At 42.4% G+C, this 17,295-nt stretch overlaps 2 protein-coding genes and 1 pseudogene across 5 annotated transcripts in view; 2 read left to right on the top strand and 1 right to left on the bottom strand.

Moving 5' to 3' along the window:
• Positions 1–17,295, top strand: part of Larp4 (La ribonucleoprotein 4) — a 167,994-nt gene that overhangs the window by 42,156 nt on the left and 108,543 nt on the right. The window lies entirely within an intron of this gene.
• The window catches only part of Fam186a (family with sequence similarity 186 member A), an 81,655-nt gene that overhangs the window by 28,072 nt on the left and 36,288 nt on the right, over positions 1–17,295 (bottom strand). For all 4 annotated transcript variants that reach the window (XM_010623680.2, XM_010623681.1, XM_010623682.2 and 1 more), the window contains one exon: positions 1,687–7,540. In XM_010623680.2, the coding sequence (XP_010621982.1) occupies positions 1,687–7,540 (5,854 nt within the window). The remainder of the gene's footprint in view (positions 1–1,686; positions 7,541–17,295) is intronic.
• On the top strand, positions 14,851–16,634 carry LOC117286161 (annotated as a pseudogene).

Raw genomic sequence — 17,295 nt, 5'->3', positions numbered from 1 at the left:
TGCATTTTTTGAGTCTTGTTACCATGTGAATATATGACTTTTAAAAAAATTAAATATAACAAACGAAAAAAGACATGGAATTGGAGATGACCAGTTTAGAGAAACAGAAATGTGTCACTTAACATTCTCAAGTGGATGAAAATGTTTACGTGTAAAAATTAGATTCAAAAGACTAAGGTTACTCAGTATGGAAAGAGAAAACTAAATACAAGTGTAAAATAAACATTTTTCAACACATCTCAGATGACAGATTAAAAATTCTGCAGATATGGTGACATATGCCTGTAATCTCAGCGCTCAGGAGACTGAAGCAGGAGGATCATCATGACAAGGTTAGAAGTATATAGCAACACCCTGTCTCAAAAAAAAAAGTGGGGGCAGGAATTTAGCTCAGTGGCACTGCACCTGCCAAACAAACAAACAAAACAAAATAAAAATTAAATTAAATTAAAAGTTCTGATTATAGCTTGAAGAGGTCTTCCTTTTGTACTTTGTTCTAATCCTTTGTTTCAAAATGAATTTGGTCCCAAAAATGTAAATTTCAAGCCAGGCATTGTGATGCATGCCTATAATCCCAGCACTCAGGAGACTAAGGCAGGAGGATCATAAGTTTAAAACCAACCTGGGTTACATAGAGAGCTCAAGACAGAAACAGACTGGACAACATAGTGAGATCGAGTCTAAATAAATAAATAAATTTATATCATGGAACAGAGGTCTTTGTTTTTTTCCTTGCTATAGCCTTAGCATGTAGAACAATAGTTGGCAGATTATAAGTATTCAACAAATACTTCTTAAATGAATTTTATATTATTCCAACAATTAATGAAAACCTGTTCTATTATTATGTTTTACTTAGGCATCCTGTTTTTGTTTTGTTTTGTTTTGTTGGTCCTGGGGATCAAACTCAGGACCTTGGCTTGTGAGGCAGGTGCCGGCACCACTGGCCCCTGTAATTTTAAATTTGCAACCTAAATAATATATTAGTAACTTCAAATGCAAGTGTTGAGGATAGCAGGCCAATTGTTACTTACCTTGACTAATTTCTGATACATATTAACAATTTTGAAAAAGCAAGGGCAGGGCCAGGGATTTAGCTCAGTGGTTCCACTTCCTGCCTTGAAAGTGCAAGGATCTGTGTTCAATCCCTAGTACCAAAAAAAAAAAAAAAAAAAATCAAGGGCAGCAGCAAAGTTGCTTATACAACCTGCCATTCTCATTCAAAAAGTCGTATGTCTTTTGGTGAACCAAAGATGAAAGAAATTCAGAATAACTGGTATTCACTGAACTTCTGAAGTTGATATTTTGGAGATAACCAGAGATATAAATGGATGATATAGTTCATGTTATGTATGTATCACTTATTTCCCAAAATAAAAAAATACATCCTCCTTTTGCTATCTATTCTGGGCGGGGAGGAGGTTGAGACAAGGTCTCATCATGTAGTTTAGGCTGGCCGTGAACTCACTGTATAGCCCAGGCTCAAACTTGTAGCAACCCTTATACTCAGTCTCGAGTGCTAGGGTTACAGGTGTGTACCACCGCTCCAGCCTTTCCTTTTGCTATTTTAAATAAGTTTCCATCCTTCAGACCTACTATAAGAGGATGTTTTAGAGCCTATGATCTGACATATATGAGTAGACTTACAGGCATATAAGAAGAAAACCATGTAATAATTACATTTACCTGACACACTGGATCAGCCGATAGGCAATGTACTTTCGGAGAAGGTATCCCAGTTGAACTGTGTCCATATGAAGTGTTCCAATTATGAGATTCCTAGCCATTGTGTATTGCTGTGAGGGGAGTCCAGAAGTTTTTGTGGCTTGACTTAATAGTACCAGGTTCTTCCTCTGAGCCTCCACATCAACAAAATACCTCTTCTCCATAAGCTCTTTAGGAGAGGAAGGAGGCACCATCATTTTGGGTTTCTTGGTACCTGAAACTGAGGTCAGTATCCAGAGTTGGTCTGTAGAGGGGATTTGGGATTTCTGGTCCCTTTCAGGTGAGCTCTGTGGCATTTTGGGTAGCTGAGTAATAAGAGAAGTTAATGATGTAGGCTTCATGAAAGTGGGAAGGACCGCCTCATCAGTATAAGGGGTTTGTGAAACTGGTGTCCTGTAACTGGTGAGAGATGACTGAATTGTTTCAAATGGTTCCATGACACAAGCATCTTGGAGTATCTGGGTTTCTTCATAAGTGGCAGGAGGCTCTGATATTTGGACCTTCTTAGTGGTGAAAGGAGCTTGAGATACCTTGAAATCTGTAGTCCTTGCCTGGACCACTGCTGATTTAGATTTTAGGGAAGAAACAACTGCCAATCTTTTCTGAGTGACAGAAGACAAAACTCTCTGAGGCTTCCCGGGGGTTGGGGAAGCCCAGAGTGTGGAGGTATGCCTAAGGGTGGGAGGGATCCATAATGGGGAAACTTGCCCGGAAAGAGTCCATGGTGCCAGAGGCTGCCTGGAAGTAGAAGGGGTCTGCAGAGATGGCTCAGGGGTGGCAGGAGGCTGGAATCCCTGGGACTGTGCAGAGAAGGCTAAGGTTTCAGATTCCAGGAGCTCCTCCCTATGCATGGAAGAAACTCCAGGAACTAAGTGCTGCCCAGGAGAGAGAGGAGCCCAGCGTCTGGGAATCTGTCCAAACGTGGGAGGGACTCTAGATATGACAGTGGCCTGAGAATCCAGAGGTGGCCCGGAAGTCAGAGGGCTTCCAAGTATGAAGAAGTGACTGGAGTTTAGGGCCTCTGATTGAAGGGGCTGCTCTGTAGTGGGAGGGGCCCCAGATAATGGGCAATGCCCAGGAGGGGAAGAAACCTCTAGTGCCAGGGATGGTGTAAGAATAGCTTGACCTTTAATTACTAGCTTCTGTCTGGAGGCAGGAAGAATCTGTGGGCCCAGGAGCCTTCCAGGAGCAGAAAGAATGCTCATTCCTAAGTGTCTACCAGGAGTAATAGGGGTTTGGCTGAGAAGAGGTCTTAATTTTTGCAAAGGAGAAACCCCAGGTAAAGTGATTTTCTCAGTAGGAGGAGTAGATGTCAGGGGCAGCCTAGGCCTTGGAGATAATCTTGATATAATGGACCGCTGAGTAGAAAAAGATGCCCTCAATTCCTGAAATGGTCCAAGAGTAGAAGGAGCCAGTGTGGCAAGCTTTTGCCAGGTCAAAGGAGTGTCAAATGCCTGAGCTTGCTGAGAGGTGAGTGTGATCCATTGAGTTTGTTTCTGCTGAGGAGTGAGAGTGATCCCCAGGTCCTTGGCCTGCTGAGGGATAACAGTGATCCCTAAGTCCTTGGCCTGCTGATGGGTTAAAGGAATACCTTGAGCCTCAACTTGCTGAGGGGTCAGGGTGATCCCCAGGTCCTGGGCCTGCTGAGGGGTCAGGGTGATCCCTTGAGCCTCAACCTGCTGAGGGGTCAGGGTGATCCCCAGATCCTGGGCCTGTTGAGGGGTCAGGGTGATCCCTTGAGCCTCAACCTGCTGAGGGGTCAGGGTGATCCCCAGATCCTGGGCCTGTTGAGGGGTCAGGGTGATCCCTTGAGCCTCAACCTGCTGAGGGGTCAGGGTGATCCCCAGATCCTGGGCCTCCCGAGGGGTCAGAGTGATCCCCAGGTCCTGGGCCTGCTGAGGGGTCAGGGTGATCCCTTGAGCCTGAACCTGCTGAGGGATCAGGGTGATTCCCAGGTCCTGGGCCTGCCGAGGGGTCAGAGTGATCCCTTGAGCCTCAACCTGCTGAGGAGTCAGGGTGATCCCCAGGCCCTGGGCTTGCTGAGGGGTCAGAGTGATCCCATGAGCCTCAATCTGCTGAGGGGTCAGGGTGATCCCCAGATCCTGGGCCTGCTGAGGGATCAGAGTGATCCCTAGAGCCTGAGCCTGCTGAGGGGTCAGAGTGATCCCTTGAGCCTGAGCCTGCTGAGGGGTCAGGGTGATCCCCAGGTCCTGGGCCTGCCGAGGGGTCAGAGTGATCCCCAGATCCTGGGCCTCCTGAGGGGTCAGAGCGATCCCTAGATCCTGGGCCTGCCGAGGGGTCAGAGGGATCCCTTGAGCCTGAGCCTGCTGGGGGGTCAGGGTGATCCCCAGGTCCTGGGCCTGCTGAGCGGTCAGAGTGATCCCTTGAGCATGAACCTGATGAGGGGTCAAAGTGATCCCCAGATCTTGGGCCTGCTGAGGAGTCAGAGGGATCCCTTGGGCCTGGGCTTTCTGAACAGCCGTAGTGATCCCCAGGTCCTGAACCTGTTGGGGGGTCAGAGTGATCTCTAAGTCCTGGGCCTGCTGAGGGGTCAAAGGAATCCCTTGCACCTGAGCCTGCTGAGGGATCAGAGGGATTCCTAAGTTCTTGGCCTGCTGAGGGGTCAAAGTGATCTCTTGAGCTTGAACTTTCTGAATAGCCGGAGTGATCCCCAGGTCCTGAACCTGTTGAGGGCTCAGAGTGATCCTCAGATCCTGAGCCTGCTGAGGGGTCAGAGTGATCCCTTGTGCCTGAACTTGCTGAGGGGTCAGAGTGATCCCCAGAGCCTGAGCCTGCTGGGGGGTTAGAGTGATCCTCAGATTCTGAGCCTGCTGCGGGGTATGAGAAATTCTCAAGGCCTCCGTTCTCCCTTGGGTAATAGGAACTCCAAGTATCTGTGACTTTTTAGTTGTTGATGGGGTCTGAATTGCCTGAGTTATTTCTGGTATGACAGATTCCTTTAGTTTCTGTGCCTGTATAAGGGTAATAGGGAGCCTAGATGCTTGAGCTTGTTCCTGAGTTCTTATGGTGCCTACTTCCTGTGCCTGTTCTGCTATGAAAGGCATCTGCATTTTTGAAATGTGTTCAAGCATAAGAGGAGCTCTCAAAGCCTGTGCCTGCTCAGAGGTGAGTGTTATACCCGAAGTCTGAGGAATCACAGAGCCAGTGGTGAACTCTGTTTGCTGAACCTCCTGAGGGGTGGGAGTGATCCCCAGTGCCAGTGCCTGCGGAGGACTGAGAGTGATGTATTTTGTGAGAGGGTGCCCAGAAACAAGAGTGGGCCCAGTTGGAGAGGACTGGGTGGAGGTGGGAGCATTGACTGTTATGGGGTGCTTTCCGTCTGGAAGACTCTGTAATGTCTTGAGATTCCTTTGGCTCTTTCTTTCTTGGTACAACTGGGTTTTATTTTTCAATGTGCTCTTCCCCCTTGGTGATAATATCACTGGACTTTGTGTGATCATTTTTGCTAAGTCTTCAGGTTCTTTCTTCATCTGATACTGTGCTGTGCTCTGTCTCTGCTTTTTGAGGTCCTCTATCACTCTGCTCAACTTTTGTCTCTCCTCATCTTTTTCCCTACTCATTTTCAGGTCCTCACGCCTCATTTTCTTCTGAACCTGCTGGATCTTTTCTCTTTCCTTCTCTTCCAAGGGCACTCCTTGTTCTTTTACCTTTTGCTTCCATGCTTCTAGCTGCTGCTGCTTTGGCTTCTGCTCTTCTCTCTCACTTTCCCATTGTTTTTGTTTCTCATCCTGCTGAGTCTGCTGTTCCCTCCACACCTCTTCTTTCTGCCAGTGTTTCTGCTCCTGTTGCCCATGCTTTCCCTCCTTCATCTGGAGCGATGCCTTTTTCTCCTCCAAATCCTTCATTATCTTATAGCTCTCCTTCCAGAGATTTTTTACTTCTACTTGATCATATCTAAGATCCACACCAGACATCTGGCCTTGACCTTCTTGCAAATATTTCTCCTGCTCCTTTTTCCCTTTCTCCTTGTGACTTTTTCCTGTTATCAAAACTTTTGGAACATCTCTTTCACTTTCCATTTCAGCCAAGATCATTTGTATTAAATTGTTAATTATTGGGTCTGTGCTCTCATTTGAGAGGAAGGAGCTAATTTTAGACTTTTCATTAATTGACGACTCCTGAAAGTGCAATCCTGGTGTAAATGAGACTCCTTGTTTTTGCTTTATAGGTTTCTCTCCAAGTTGTCCTTCCATTTGTATATCTCTGTATTTTCTCAATATTTTAGTCACAGTTTCAGCTACTTTTTGGAAATATTCCTCCATTTTTGCCTTTATGACTCCCAATTTTCCACCTTCTGCTTTTATAAGTAACTCTTCTTCCTTCAATACACTCTTTTTATCAAAAGGCTTTCCTGTGTTATCAATTTTTTCTTTTAGGAAAGCCAGTATAGCTTTTTGAAATAATTCTAGGTTACTCTGTTCACTTTTGCTGTCTGGAGTCTCTTTAGTGATCTTTGACTGTAATTTAGCAAGTTGCTGAGACTGAGCTTCTTTAGTGAAGAGTAACATTCCTTTCTCTTCAGTTTTTTCTTCTTTGTTTGTGGTAGTTCCCAAAAAGACTTGATTTTGCTTTCCTTTCATTTCAGCTTTCTGGGGCTCAGAGGTGAAACCAGGCTTGATCATCCTGAATGGGTCTGTTAGGATATTCAGTTCACTTTTGGTGTCTTTGTCCATTGACTTAGTGGTGGGTTCTACTTTGGTCTCTGATGGAACTGGACCTTTCCTAAGCGAATATTCAGGTTTGAACTTTCTGAGTTGCTCCCGCATACTTTTTCCACTTTTCTGATCTTGGCTCTTTGTTTCCATAGAAGAGATATGTTGTCTTTTTGATTCAGTAGATGACTTTGGTTTGGCTTCGGAAGATGATTTTCTTCGTTTTCTCTTCTTTTCCTGGGATTGTAGTTCAGAGTATTGACTAGGTTTGGCCTCTGAGGCTTTTTGTTCATCTTTACTAGTACTCAGATTTGATTCAGAGGTCTCTTGTGGATGTGGGTCTTTTGTGAGCTTTCTGTTTTGTGATGAGTACGCGCCAGCCCCATCTTTTTGATCATTATCATCTTTTTTCAGTGATATGTTATCTCCAGGAGTATCTTGAGAAGGAATTTTCCGCTTTTTTTCAGGTAAAATATATTGCTGTTCAGTTAAATCTGGAGTCATTTCAACTTGAGCTGTGTATGAAATAGCTGAATCCCACTTTATCCCGGTGCCTTTAGTCCCTTTTCTTTGGGATTCATCTATAATATTTTCAAATTCTTTGGTTAAAATACCATCCATAGTGTCCTCTGTGGTCATGGATGACTGTGGAGAGAGTCCAGGTGGCATTTTCAAGGTTGAGAATGTGGGTGATGATATGTATGCTCGGTGTCCTGAAACAACTTTGGATCGAATAAGTTGTTCACATTTTTCTTCTGCGTCTTTAAGTCTCTGAGTAAGCATTTCATTTTGTTCACTAAGATCTTGGATTATCTTCAGGGAGAGATCGTTTTCTTCTTCTCTTGCTTCATCTACATACATACTGATATTTTGGAAGTTAACTATTTTTAATTCATCATTTAGTGTATTCAAGGCTTTAGAAAAGTTTATTATTGTTGATGATATGTATTTAATAGCATTGTTTTCTAATGTGTTGAACATTGATGTGCCTATAAGTTCCTGTAGCATATCTTGAATTTCTGAAACCTTTGTTTTTGTTGCAAGTTGGTCACTAATCATCTGATCTGGTCTTAAAGCATGGGCTGTTGCAGGTAGCTTTATAGCTCTTTCTTTCCAAGATTTCCATAGACTACTTCTAGTTACTGGGGGGGAAAAACCCATAAAAACAATGAAATTGCATTCCTTTTTTCATGTTGTGTTCTATGTTTAAGCCTAAATAATTTAGCCTAAATTAAGATAAAGATTCATCAGAAAACTTTAGCCCCAAAATAAACACTATTATTTTAGGAAGAATGACTCTTTTTCCATAATCAGCTAGATCATCTATTTCAAGGGTTTAGAAAACTAACTCAGCTATTACCTCAACTTACTTTCAGTATAAATTTGGGATTAGATAAAATGTAAGCCAAAACTTTCCTCTGGCTTTGATTATGCTAAATGCTTTCCATTTTTTTGTGTGTGGGTTTCTGTCTCTCAGTTTTTTCAGAATCAAAGATAATTTTGATTCTTTCAGAAGGGCCATTAATCAGTAAATAGAAGATGAATACCTGAAGCGACTTCCAAAATGGCTGAGTGAGAAACACAGTAAAAAAATTTTCCCCTGGAAGCAATAATAAAACTCGACAGCCAGGCATGGTGGCGCACGCCTGTAATCCCAGCACTCAGGAGGCTGAGGGGCAGAAGGATCGCTGTGAGTTCGAGACCAGCCTGGGCTACATAGTGAGTTCCAGGTCAACCTCAACTATATAGTGAGACTCTGTCTCAAAATTAAAAAACAAAACAAAACAAAAAAACCCAACAATAACAAAAAACTAAACAAAACTCAACCAGGACTTTGGAAATTGACTGAAGGCATACAGCAAATTGAGGAGTATTGTTTTAAAAAATTACTAAGTCTCAGTAAAAAACACTAGGAGTCTAGAAACTTGGAGCTGTTTCTGTTCCCAACACCCTTACCCTACCATAAGATCCATAGCCTTAAGTTGTACCACAGCAAGGCAGGATGCGAACATTAACAATTGTGCTGTCTGAGGGGGATGACTTGATCTGGAGGTAAGTCAGCAAGGTGGTGCTGTACACTTATAGTAGAGACTAAGGCAGGAGGGTGGCAAGTTTGAGGTCAGCCTGGGCAATGTAGGGAGGTCTTGTCTCAAAAAATAGTGAGAGGTGGGCCGGGGATTTGGCTCAGTGGTTCCACTGCCTGCCTTGCAAGTGCAAAGACCTTAGTTTGATCTCCAGTACCAAAAAAAAAAAAAAAAAAAAAAAGTAGGAGGTGAAGATGTAGCTTAGTGGTGGAGTCTCCCTGGGTTTAATCTGTGGTATAGGAAAAAATAAAAATCCTTAACCCACACACAAATTGATTTGCAAGTGGAAGCCTTACTGAACTAATGGTTGGCTAAGCACTGAGTGATTATTAAATTATACAGATCCAAGAATGACCCTAGGGGGAAAGAAAAGAAGAGAGCTGAGCAGAGAGATTAGTGACTTCACACCGTGGGAGAGACTCCATTAAATTAGTCCAGGCGCTAAAAAAATAAAGGCAACAAAAACAAACCCTAGACGAATAAAGGGGATCAGAACTTAAGAGTTGCTACAATATATGCAGCATCTAAAGCATCTAGAGCCAGAGGCCCACCCCAATACTGATGGAAAGTGAGTGCAGCTCTCAGCAAGCAGTGGTGTGGACCAGAGCAGTGCAGCCACAGGCACATCCAGCCAGGGCCGTGCCCCAACACCATCTGCAAGCCAAAGCCCCACCTGGAAAAGAGCCCCACAGGTGCATAAGCATCAGCCAGAGGCCCACCCAATACCATCAATAAGTGCACAGAGACCCTAGCCATAAGCCTACTCAGACACCAGGAACTGGGGTGCACAGCCCACCGCCAAAGGCCCTTCCAGCTACATAAGAGGATAGGCCTTAGCCAGAGGCACACCTAGATATCATCCCAAGTGTGCACAGGCCCCAGCCAGAAGCCCACCCAGACAACAGGTCAGCTCAGGGATCCAGAAGGCAACAATTCTGAACCCAAGATTGGTGCCCTGGTGAGCAGCAGAGAAAAAGCCATTTGGTGGCTTGCTGAGAATTGAAGACCACTGGGGGAGCGAAAAGTTGCCTCAACAAGGGCACAGCAGGCTGCATCTGTTGAAGTGAGAAGACATGTAAATAAGTCTCAAAACCAGACTTCCAGATCACCTAAGGCAACCCCAAAGGGCAAAGAGATGGAACAATCTGATACTCAACCACACTGGACTCCCTGAACTGGCAATGAAAAAGGATCTCAAAAAAATCAAATCAGAAATAATTTCTCAGATAACAACAGAGATTGTGCCCATAGTGCAAGGAATGATTAATAAATGTAGAGCAGACACAGATTTTAAAAAATAGAAGAGCTGAAGAACATGATGGAATCCCAACATAGGAAACAAATGGGATACATGAAACAGATGCAAACAGATTTCCAGGAGATTAAAAACTCTACTAAAAGTTTACATAGCAGAATGAGCCAGTGTGAGGGCAGAATTTCAGATATAGAAGATAGGATTGCAGTTAGTGACGAGGAAAGGAAAAATTTCTTAAAAATAGTAAGGGACTGGGGCCAGGGATTTAGCTCAGTGGTTTCGCCTCCTGCCTTGCAAGCACAAAGACCTCAATTCAATCCCCGGTACTCCCCACAAAAAAATAGTAAGGGACCACGAGAAATCAATCCAGCAGCTGCTAGACTTTGCAAAGAATAACATAAGACTGATTGGAGTCAATGAAGAAACAGGAGAGAGTGCAGATGACATTAAAAAAAACACTATTCACAGAAGTAATGGCAGAAAACTTCCCAAGCAAAGGAAAGTAATTTGATATACAGGTAAGTGAGGCATATAGGACTTCAACTAGCCATGATCAAAAATAATCTACACACAGGCATAGAATAGTTTAAGATTTCAGAAACTCAACAGAAGAACAAAATTCCACAAGCAGTTAGAGAAAAGAAACAAATCACATACAAAGGACAGCCCATTAGAATCATAACAGACTTCTCAACACAAACCCTCAAGGCAAGAAGAGCTTGGAGTGACGAATTTAAACCCCAAAAGGAAAACAGCCTCCAACCCAGATTGATGTACCCTGCAAAACTCTTTTACAATCCTTTTTTTTTTTGGTACTGGAGATCGAACTCAGGACCTTGTAATTTTGAGGCAGGCAGTGGAACCACTGAGCTAAATCCCTGGCCCAAAATTATTTTTTAAAATTGATGGAGAAATAAGATACTTTCATTACAAAGAGCACCTGAGGAACTTCGTGAATAACCAAACCAGCACTCCAAAAAATTTTAAACAATATCCTCACAATCCCAGGAAGCCGAGTGGAACGAATCCATCAGGCATGACAAGAAATTAAATGCAAAGGGGGAGAATCCAACAAAAAGAAAAGGTCATGACAAAGATAAGTCAATACGTATCAGTTATAACCATCAATGCTAATGGTCTCAATTCACCAACCAAAAGAAATAGACTGGCAGAATGGGTCAAGAAGTAAGATCCAACAATATGTTTTATACAAGAAACATACTTAATTCAAAAATAAACTTATAGGGGCCAGGGATTTAGCTCAGTGGTTCCACTGCCTACCTCACAAGGCCAAGGTTCCAAGTTTGATCCTCAATACCAAAAAAAAAAAAAAAAAAAAAAAAAAAAAACAAGAACAAAAACAAAAACCTCATAGACTGAAAGTTAAAGTGTGGAAACCAATACTCCATGTGGACAGGAACCACCCCCCCAAAAAAGCAGGAGTAGCTATACTCCTTGCAGATCAAGTGGATTTCAAATCAACACTGATGAAGGGGGACAAATAAGGATACTACATCCTTGTAAAGGGAACAATTCAAGAGGAAGAGATGACAATCATAAACATATATTTCACCAAACAGTAGTGTACCCAACTATATAAAACAAACACTAATTGACATGAAAAATCAAATAATCACTAATACAAGAGTAGTGGGGGACCTCAATACCCCACTGTCACATTGATCTAGACAAAAAATAAACAACAAAATACTAGAACTCAAAGTATTGAATAAATGAACAGATGTTTACAGAGTGTTCCACTCCACAAAATCAGAATATGCATTCTTTTCAGCTACACATGGCTTGTTCTCCAAAATAGACTACATACTTGTTCATAGAATATGTTTAAGTAAGTGCAAAGAAATTGAAGTTATCTCCTGCACATTATCAGACAATAGTGCAATGAAATTGGAGATCAATAGTAAAGAAACCACAAGAATTTCATGAGCACATGGAAAATGAACAGCACACAATAAGTTAAAGAAAAAATCAGACAGTTTCTATAATTAAATGACAATGTCAATACAACATACCAGAATCTATGGGACACAATGAAAGCAGTTTTATAAGGGAAATTCATAGCAGTGACTATTTTGTTTTGTTTTTTGAGATAGGGTCTCACTATGTAGTTGAGACTGACCTGGAACTCACTATGTAGCCCAGGCTGGTCTCAAACTTGCAGTGATCCTCCTGACTCAACCTCCCAAGTGCTGGGATTACAGGCATGCGCCACCACACCCTGCCCATAGCAGTGAATATTGATATTAGGAAAACAGAGTGAGCTCAGTTAAACAACCTGATGCTGAACCTCAAGCTTCTAAAGCATCTGTTTGTCAACATAAAAGAAACATGCAAGAAAATGTGACATATAAATGGGAGGGAAAAGCAGTCAATAGAAATTGTCTCTGAGAGGGCCCACTGCTGCTGGGCTTATCAGAAAAAAGATTTCAAAAAAAAAAACAAACAAAGCTGCTAACCTCATGGAGGCCAGTTAGAGAGAGAAAAGGGAGCCACAGTTCTAATATCCTGTCAAGGCCACACCTCTTGTGACCCATTTCCTCTAACTGGGTCCCACCTCCTAAATTTGTACCACCTCCCGGTGGTGCCATCAGCCCAGGCCCCAGCCTTCAACACCTAAACTTTTCAGGGAAATTTAATATCCAAACCAAAATGCTAACTATTTGGGAATTTACAAATAAGCAAAGGAAAGAAACTGGTAGAATAATCCATGTGGATTAGAGCTGGAGCCATCAATAAAAACTGTGTGTTCACTTGTTTTGGTGGTACTGGGGATTGAACCCAGCTGGGCTACATCCTCAGCCCCTTTTAATTTTTATTTTGAGAACCAGTCTTGCTAAATTGCCCAGGCAAGACTTGAACTCACAATCCTCCTACCTCAGCCTTCCTTAGTGCTGGGATTAATGGACATACACCACTGACCCCAGCAGTAAACACAGTACTTATATTTAGCTGTTAGTTGCAAATGATTATCTACAAAAGTATTAATAGATATCTTTATATCCAGGGGGCTATTGTATACATATTTCTTTTCTGTCACCTGAGAGAGGCCAAAAGAAATGAAACCCCAGTAGTAATGAGTATACCAAGCACATAGACCTTGATTTTCTCACTAAAAGGAACCAGAACTCCTTAGAGAAATAGTTGATCCTGGAACTGGGGCAGGAAACATACAACATAAATCTAAAGCATTTATCTTGTGGGAAGTAAGAAAGTACTAAAGCAAGCAAGCAAACAAAAACAAAACTAACATGGATAGGGGTTTGTCAAAGGGGCACAAGATCAGAAAGAGCACTCAGTGGCCAAAGTTGGGACATCTTGACCAAGAAAATAAAGTAGTATTGGGTTATAATCCAGTGTGTAAGATATCCATGAGTCCACTTTTACATATACAAATAATGAGTAAATAAATAAGACAGAAAAGACAATCCTCCCATATGTAAGAATTTCAAATAATTTATGTAGATACTGCACTCTAAAAGAACAAGGCTGGGGATTTAGCTCAGCAGCGCCATGCCTGCCTCAGAAGCACAAGGTGGGATTCCCATTCCTTAGGTGTTGGCTTCACACACAGACTTTCCTCCAAAAATTACAATATGAGAAGGGGAAGGGGGACATTGGAGAAATTTGATCACCTTAGCAGGCATAAAGGTCAACATCAAATCATAAATCTACCCTTGATGTGGCACGATGATGAAAATAGCATTTTACCTCTGTCCTCATTCTTCTAAAAACCCACAGGGCCAGGGATTTAGCTCAGTGGTTCCGCCACCTGCTTCACAAGCACAAGGACCCGAGTTCGATCCCTGGTACCAAAAAACAAAAACAACAACAACAAAAACCACAATCCCAGGCTAACCATGGAAAATCAGACAAATTCCAATAAAGAGTCATCCTATAGTGTACATGACCATACTCCTGAAAGCTGCCAAGGACATCAACATAAGGAAAAGTCTGAGAAATTGTCACAGTCAAATGAAACTAAACAGCTGGGCATGATGGTGCACATCTGTAATCCAAGCACTCTGGGAGGCCGGGGCAGAAGAATCAGAAGCTCTTGTCCAGCCTGGGAAATTTAGAGAGATCCTATTTCAAAATTTTAAAATTTTAAAGAGCTAGGGTTATAGCTCAGTGTAAAGAGCTTGGGTTCTGGATTCAATCCCCATTGGAGGGGGTGCTAAATAGATATGACAAATAAAGATGATCATCTGAAACATACAAAAGTATGAAATTCTGAATTATGGAATTTAGTTAATAATAATGTTCCAATACTGATTTTTGGGTTTTTTGTTTTTTTGGTTTTTTTTGAGATAGGTTCTCACTATGTAGTTGAGACTGATCTGGAACTCACTATGTAGTTCAGGCTGGTCTCGAACTCACAGTGATCCTCCTGCCTCAGCCTCCCAAGTGCTGGGATTACAGGTGTGAGCCACCATGCCCGGCCCAATACTGATTTCTTAATACAAGTTATGGAAGCATAGTTAGGTGGTGCACATCTGTAACCCCAGCTATTCAGAAGGCTGAGGCAGGAGAATCACAAGTTCAAGGCTAGTCTTGGCAACTTAGTAAGATTCTATTTCAAAATGAAAAGGGATGGGGATGTTGCTCCGTGGTAGCATGCTTGCCTAGCATGCATAGGGCTGTGGGTTTAGTTCCTAGTGCTTCAAAAGAAAAAATATTCTTATAACAAGTATATGCCAATGTAAGATATGAATAAGAGGGGGAAGTGGAGAGATTTATGGAACTCTTTTTTTTTTTTTTTTGTACCAGGGATCAAACTTGGGTCCTTGATCTTGCAAAGCAGGGCAGCAGAGCCTCTGAGCCAAATCCCCAGCCCAGGAAATTCTATTTTTTTCTCAAAACCTAACACTCCTCTAAAAATTAGTTTATTTAAAGGTGAAGGTGAGCCGGGCGTGGTAGCACACACCTGTAACCCCAGCACTTGGGAGGCTGAGTCAGGAGGATGGCTGTGAGTTTGAGACCAGTCTGGGCTACGTAGTGAGTTCCAGGGCATTCTCAACTACATAGTGAGACCCTGTCTCAAAACAACAACAACAACAAAAAAAAAACCATAAAATAAAATAAAGGTGGATATATGTGGACGTGGGTGGGAACCAAGAAGCCCCTCACTAAGGAGTGGAGAACTGGGGAGTTGGGGAGCCCAAAAACAAGAAGTCCAAGGAGGCCTGCGTAGAGATCCACATCAAGAGGTCCCAAGACTCGGGAAAGTACAATGCTGATGCCTGTCACAAACGGAAGGCAGCTCTGTGCTGCACAGCTTCTTGCAAACCCAGGTTATTCAGAGGCCATGGCGAGTGTGTGGAAGTCATCAATAATTACACTTGCAACTGTGCTGTGTGATACTATGTTCCTCTCTAAAACCAGCTTGTCGAGTGATCCCATGTGAGTCTTTTACAGCGCCTGATTTGGGGACTGGGGACTGTAGTTACCCCCTGGCCAAGTTCAGCTTTACTTCTGTTTGTACCTTTAATTGCTCAGAAGGAACTGAACTAATTGGAGAGAAGAAAACTATTTGTGGACCATTTGGAATGTGATCCAGTCATAGTCCAATGTGTCCAAAATTAAACCAAAGTTTCTCAGTGATCGCGGAAAGTGATTACAACCCCCTCTTCTTTCCAGGGGCGATCATGGCCACTGCGTTCTTCATCTTCTAGCCTTTATCATCTGGCTGGCAAGGTGACTAAGAAAAAGAGATCTCAGCAAAGCATGGACAACCTATTCTAACCCACCCTCTGTGAAAGAAAATTCTGGAGATGCCAAAGAATCATTGGAAAATACTTCAAATCCTCCCATGAAGAGTTTTGCATGGCGGTGTCTCCTACATCACAGATGACATGTGTATGTCCGTCAGTGTGTCTGGAAGGATGTCTAAGTGATCCACAGCCCCTTCTGCTCCCATTTTGCCCCTAATCACCCCCCACCCCTGGCCCACAGTCATTTTTATAGCTCAGTCTTTGTTATCTTTTCTGTAGAGAAACAAGACTTAGGGGAAAATGATTACCATGAAGTATAAAGATGTCTGATTTTGCTCTTTCCTAGCTCTTATTTCCCATTTCAATTCAATTCAGTATGGTCCATGATAACAAACACTTCTAAATGCAGTGAAAATTTGATACACATGTAAAAAAATAAATTAATAAATAACAGTGAAAGTGAAATCAAGATATTCCTAGGTAAAGAATGAGAATACATTTTGCTAACAGATTTGACTTACAAGAAAGATCAAAGAAATCCTTCAGGTCAAAAGGAATTTCCTTTTCCAGTCAGGAGTAATACCACACCTCAATAATCCCAGCACTCTGTGAGAGACAGGCATGAGGATCACAAGTTTGAGCTCAGTGTGGGCAACATAGCAACTTAGTGAGATCCTGTTTTAAAATACTAAAGAAATAAAGAAAGATACTGGAGGGACAGGGATTTAGCTCAGTGGAGCCATGCCTCCTTGCACACATAAGGTCCTGAGTTTGACCCCTGAAAAAGAAAGAAGAAGAAGAGGGAGGAAGAAGAAAGAAGAAGAAGGAGAAGGAGAAGGAGAAGGAGAAGGAGAAGGAGAAGGAGAGGGAGGGGGAGGGGAGGAGAAAGAGGTGGAGAGGAAGGAGGAGAAGAGGAGGACTGAAGAGGAAGAGCTGGAGGCAAACTTATTCCCTCAGGTTACACTCCCCAGTGATTCACCTCCTAGAACCAGGCCCTCCTCACAATATATTCAGCTATGGATCAATCAACTGATGAGTAACCCCACAGTCCAATCAATACCTATTAAAAGCAACAACAACAACAACAACAATAACAAGAGGAAGAAGAAAAGAAAGAAAAGGAAAGAAAGAAAGAAGAAAAGATCCCGGAGACATAGTACGATGAAGAAATGAAACAAACAAAATTACTAGGGAAATGCAAACTAAAATCCCAAATGATATTGCTTTACACTTACTACTAGAATGTCTATAATTTTAAAAAACAGACAAAAAATGGCAACTGTTGAGGCTGTGGAAAACTGGAACTGTCATACATTACCACTGGGAATATGTTCTAGTGGTCACTTTGGAAAACAGTTGAATTTACCACTTGATTCAGCAATTCTATCCCTCAGCTGTGTACACAAAATAAATGAAAATGTGTGTTTATAACAACTTTATTAGCTGGGCGTGGTGGCACACACCTACAATCCCAGAATTTGGGAAGCTAAAGCAGGAGGATCGCCACAAGTTTGAGAATAGCCTGGGTCACATAGTGAGTTCAGGGCCAGCCTGAACTACACAATGAGACCCTGTCTCGATAAATAAATAAATAAATATACAAACAAATAAGTAAATAATTCAAATGTCCATCAACTGGTAAATAGCCCAACAAAATATGACATATCCAAACAACCATATATAATTAGCAATAGAAAGGAAGAGACTGCCATACATATTATCACATGGCTAAAACTCAGAAGCATTATGCTCATTTAAAAAGGGCAGACACTAGGGCTAAGGAAGTAGCTCAGCAGAGCTGCACCTGCCTGGAAAGTGCAAGTTTG

Source organism: Fukomys damarensis, unplaced genomic scaffold (genome assembly GCF_012274545.1).
Source record: "Fukomys damarensis isolate Sample0158 unplaced genomic scaffold, DMR_v1.0_HiC HiC_scaffold_15, whole genome shotgun sequence".
Lineage (NCBI taxonomy): Eukaryota > Metazoa > Chordata > Mammalia > Rodentia > Bathyergidae > Fukomys > Fukomys damarensis.
The sequence above is the reverse complement of the archived record's forward strand: the minus strand, read 5'-3'. Positions and strand labels throughout refer to the sequence as shown.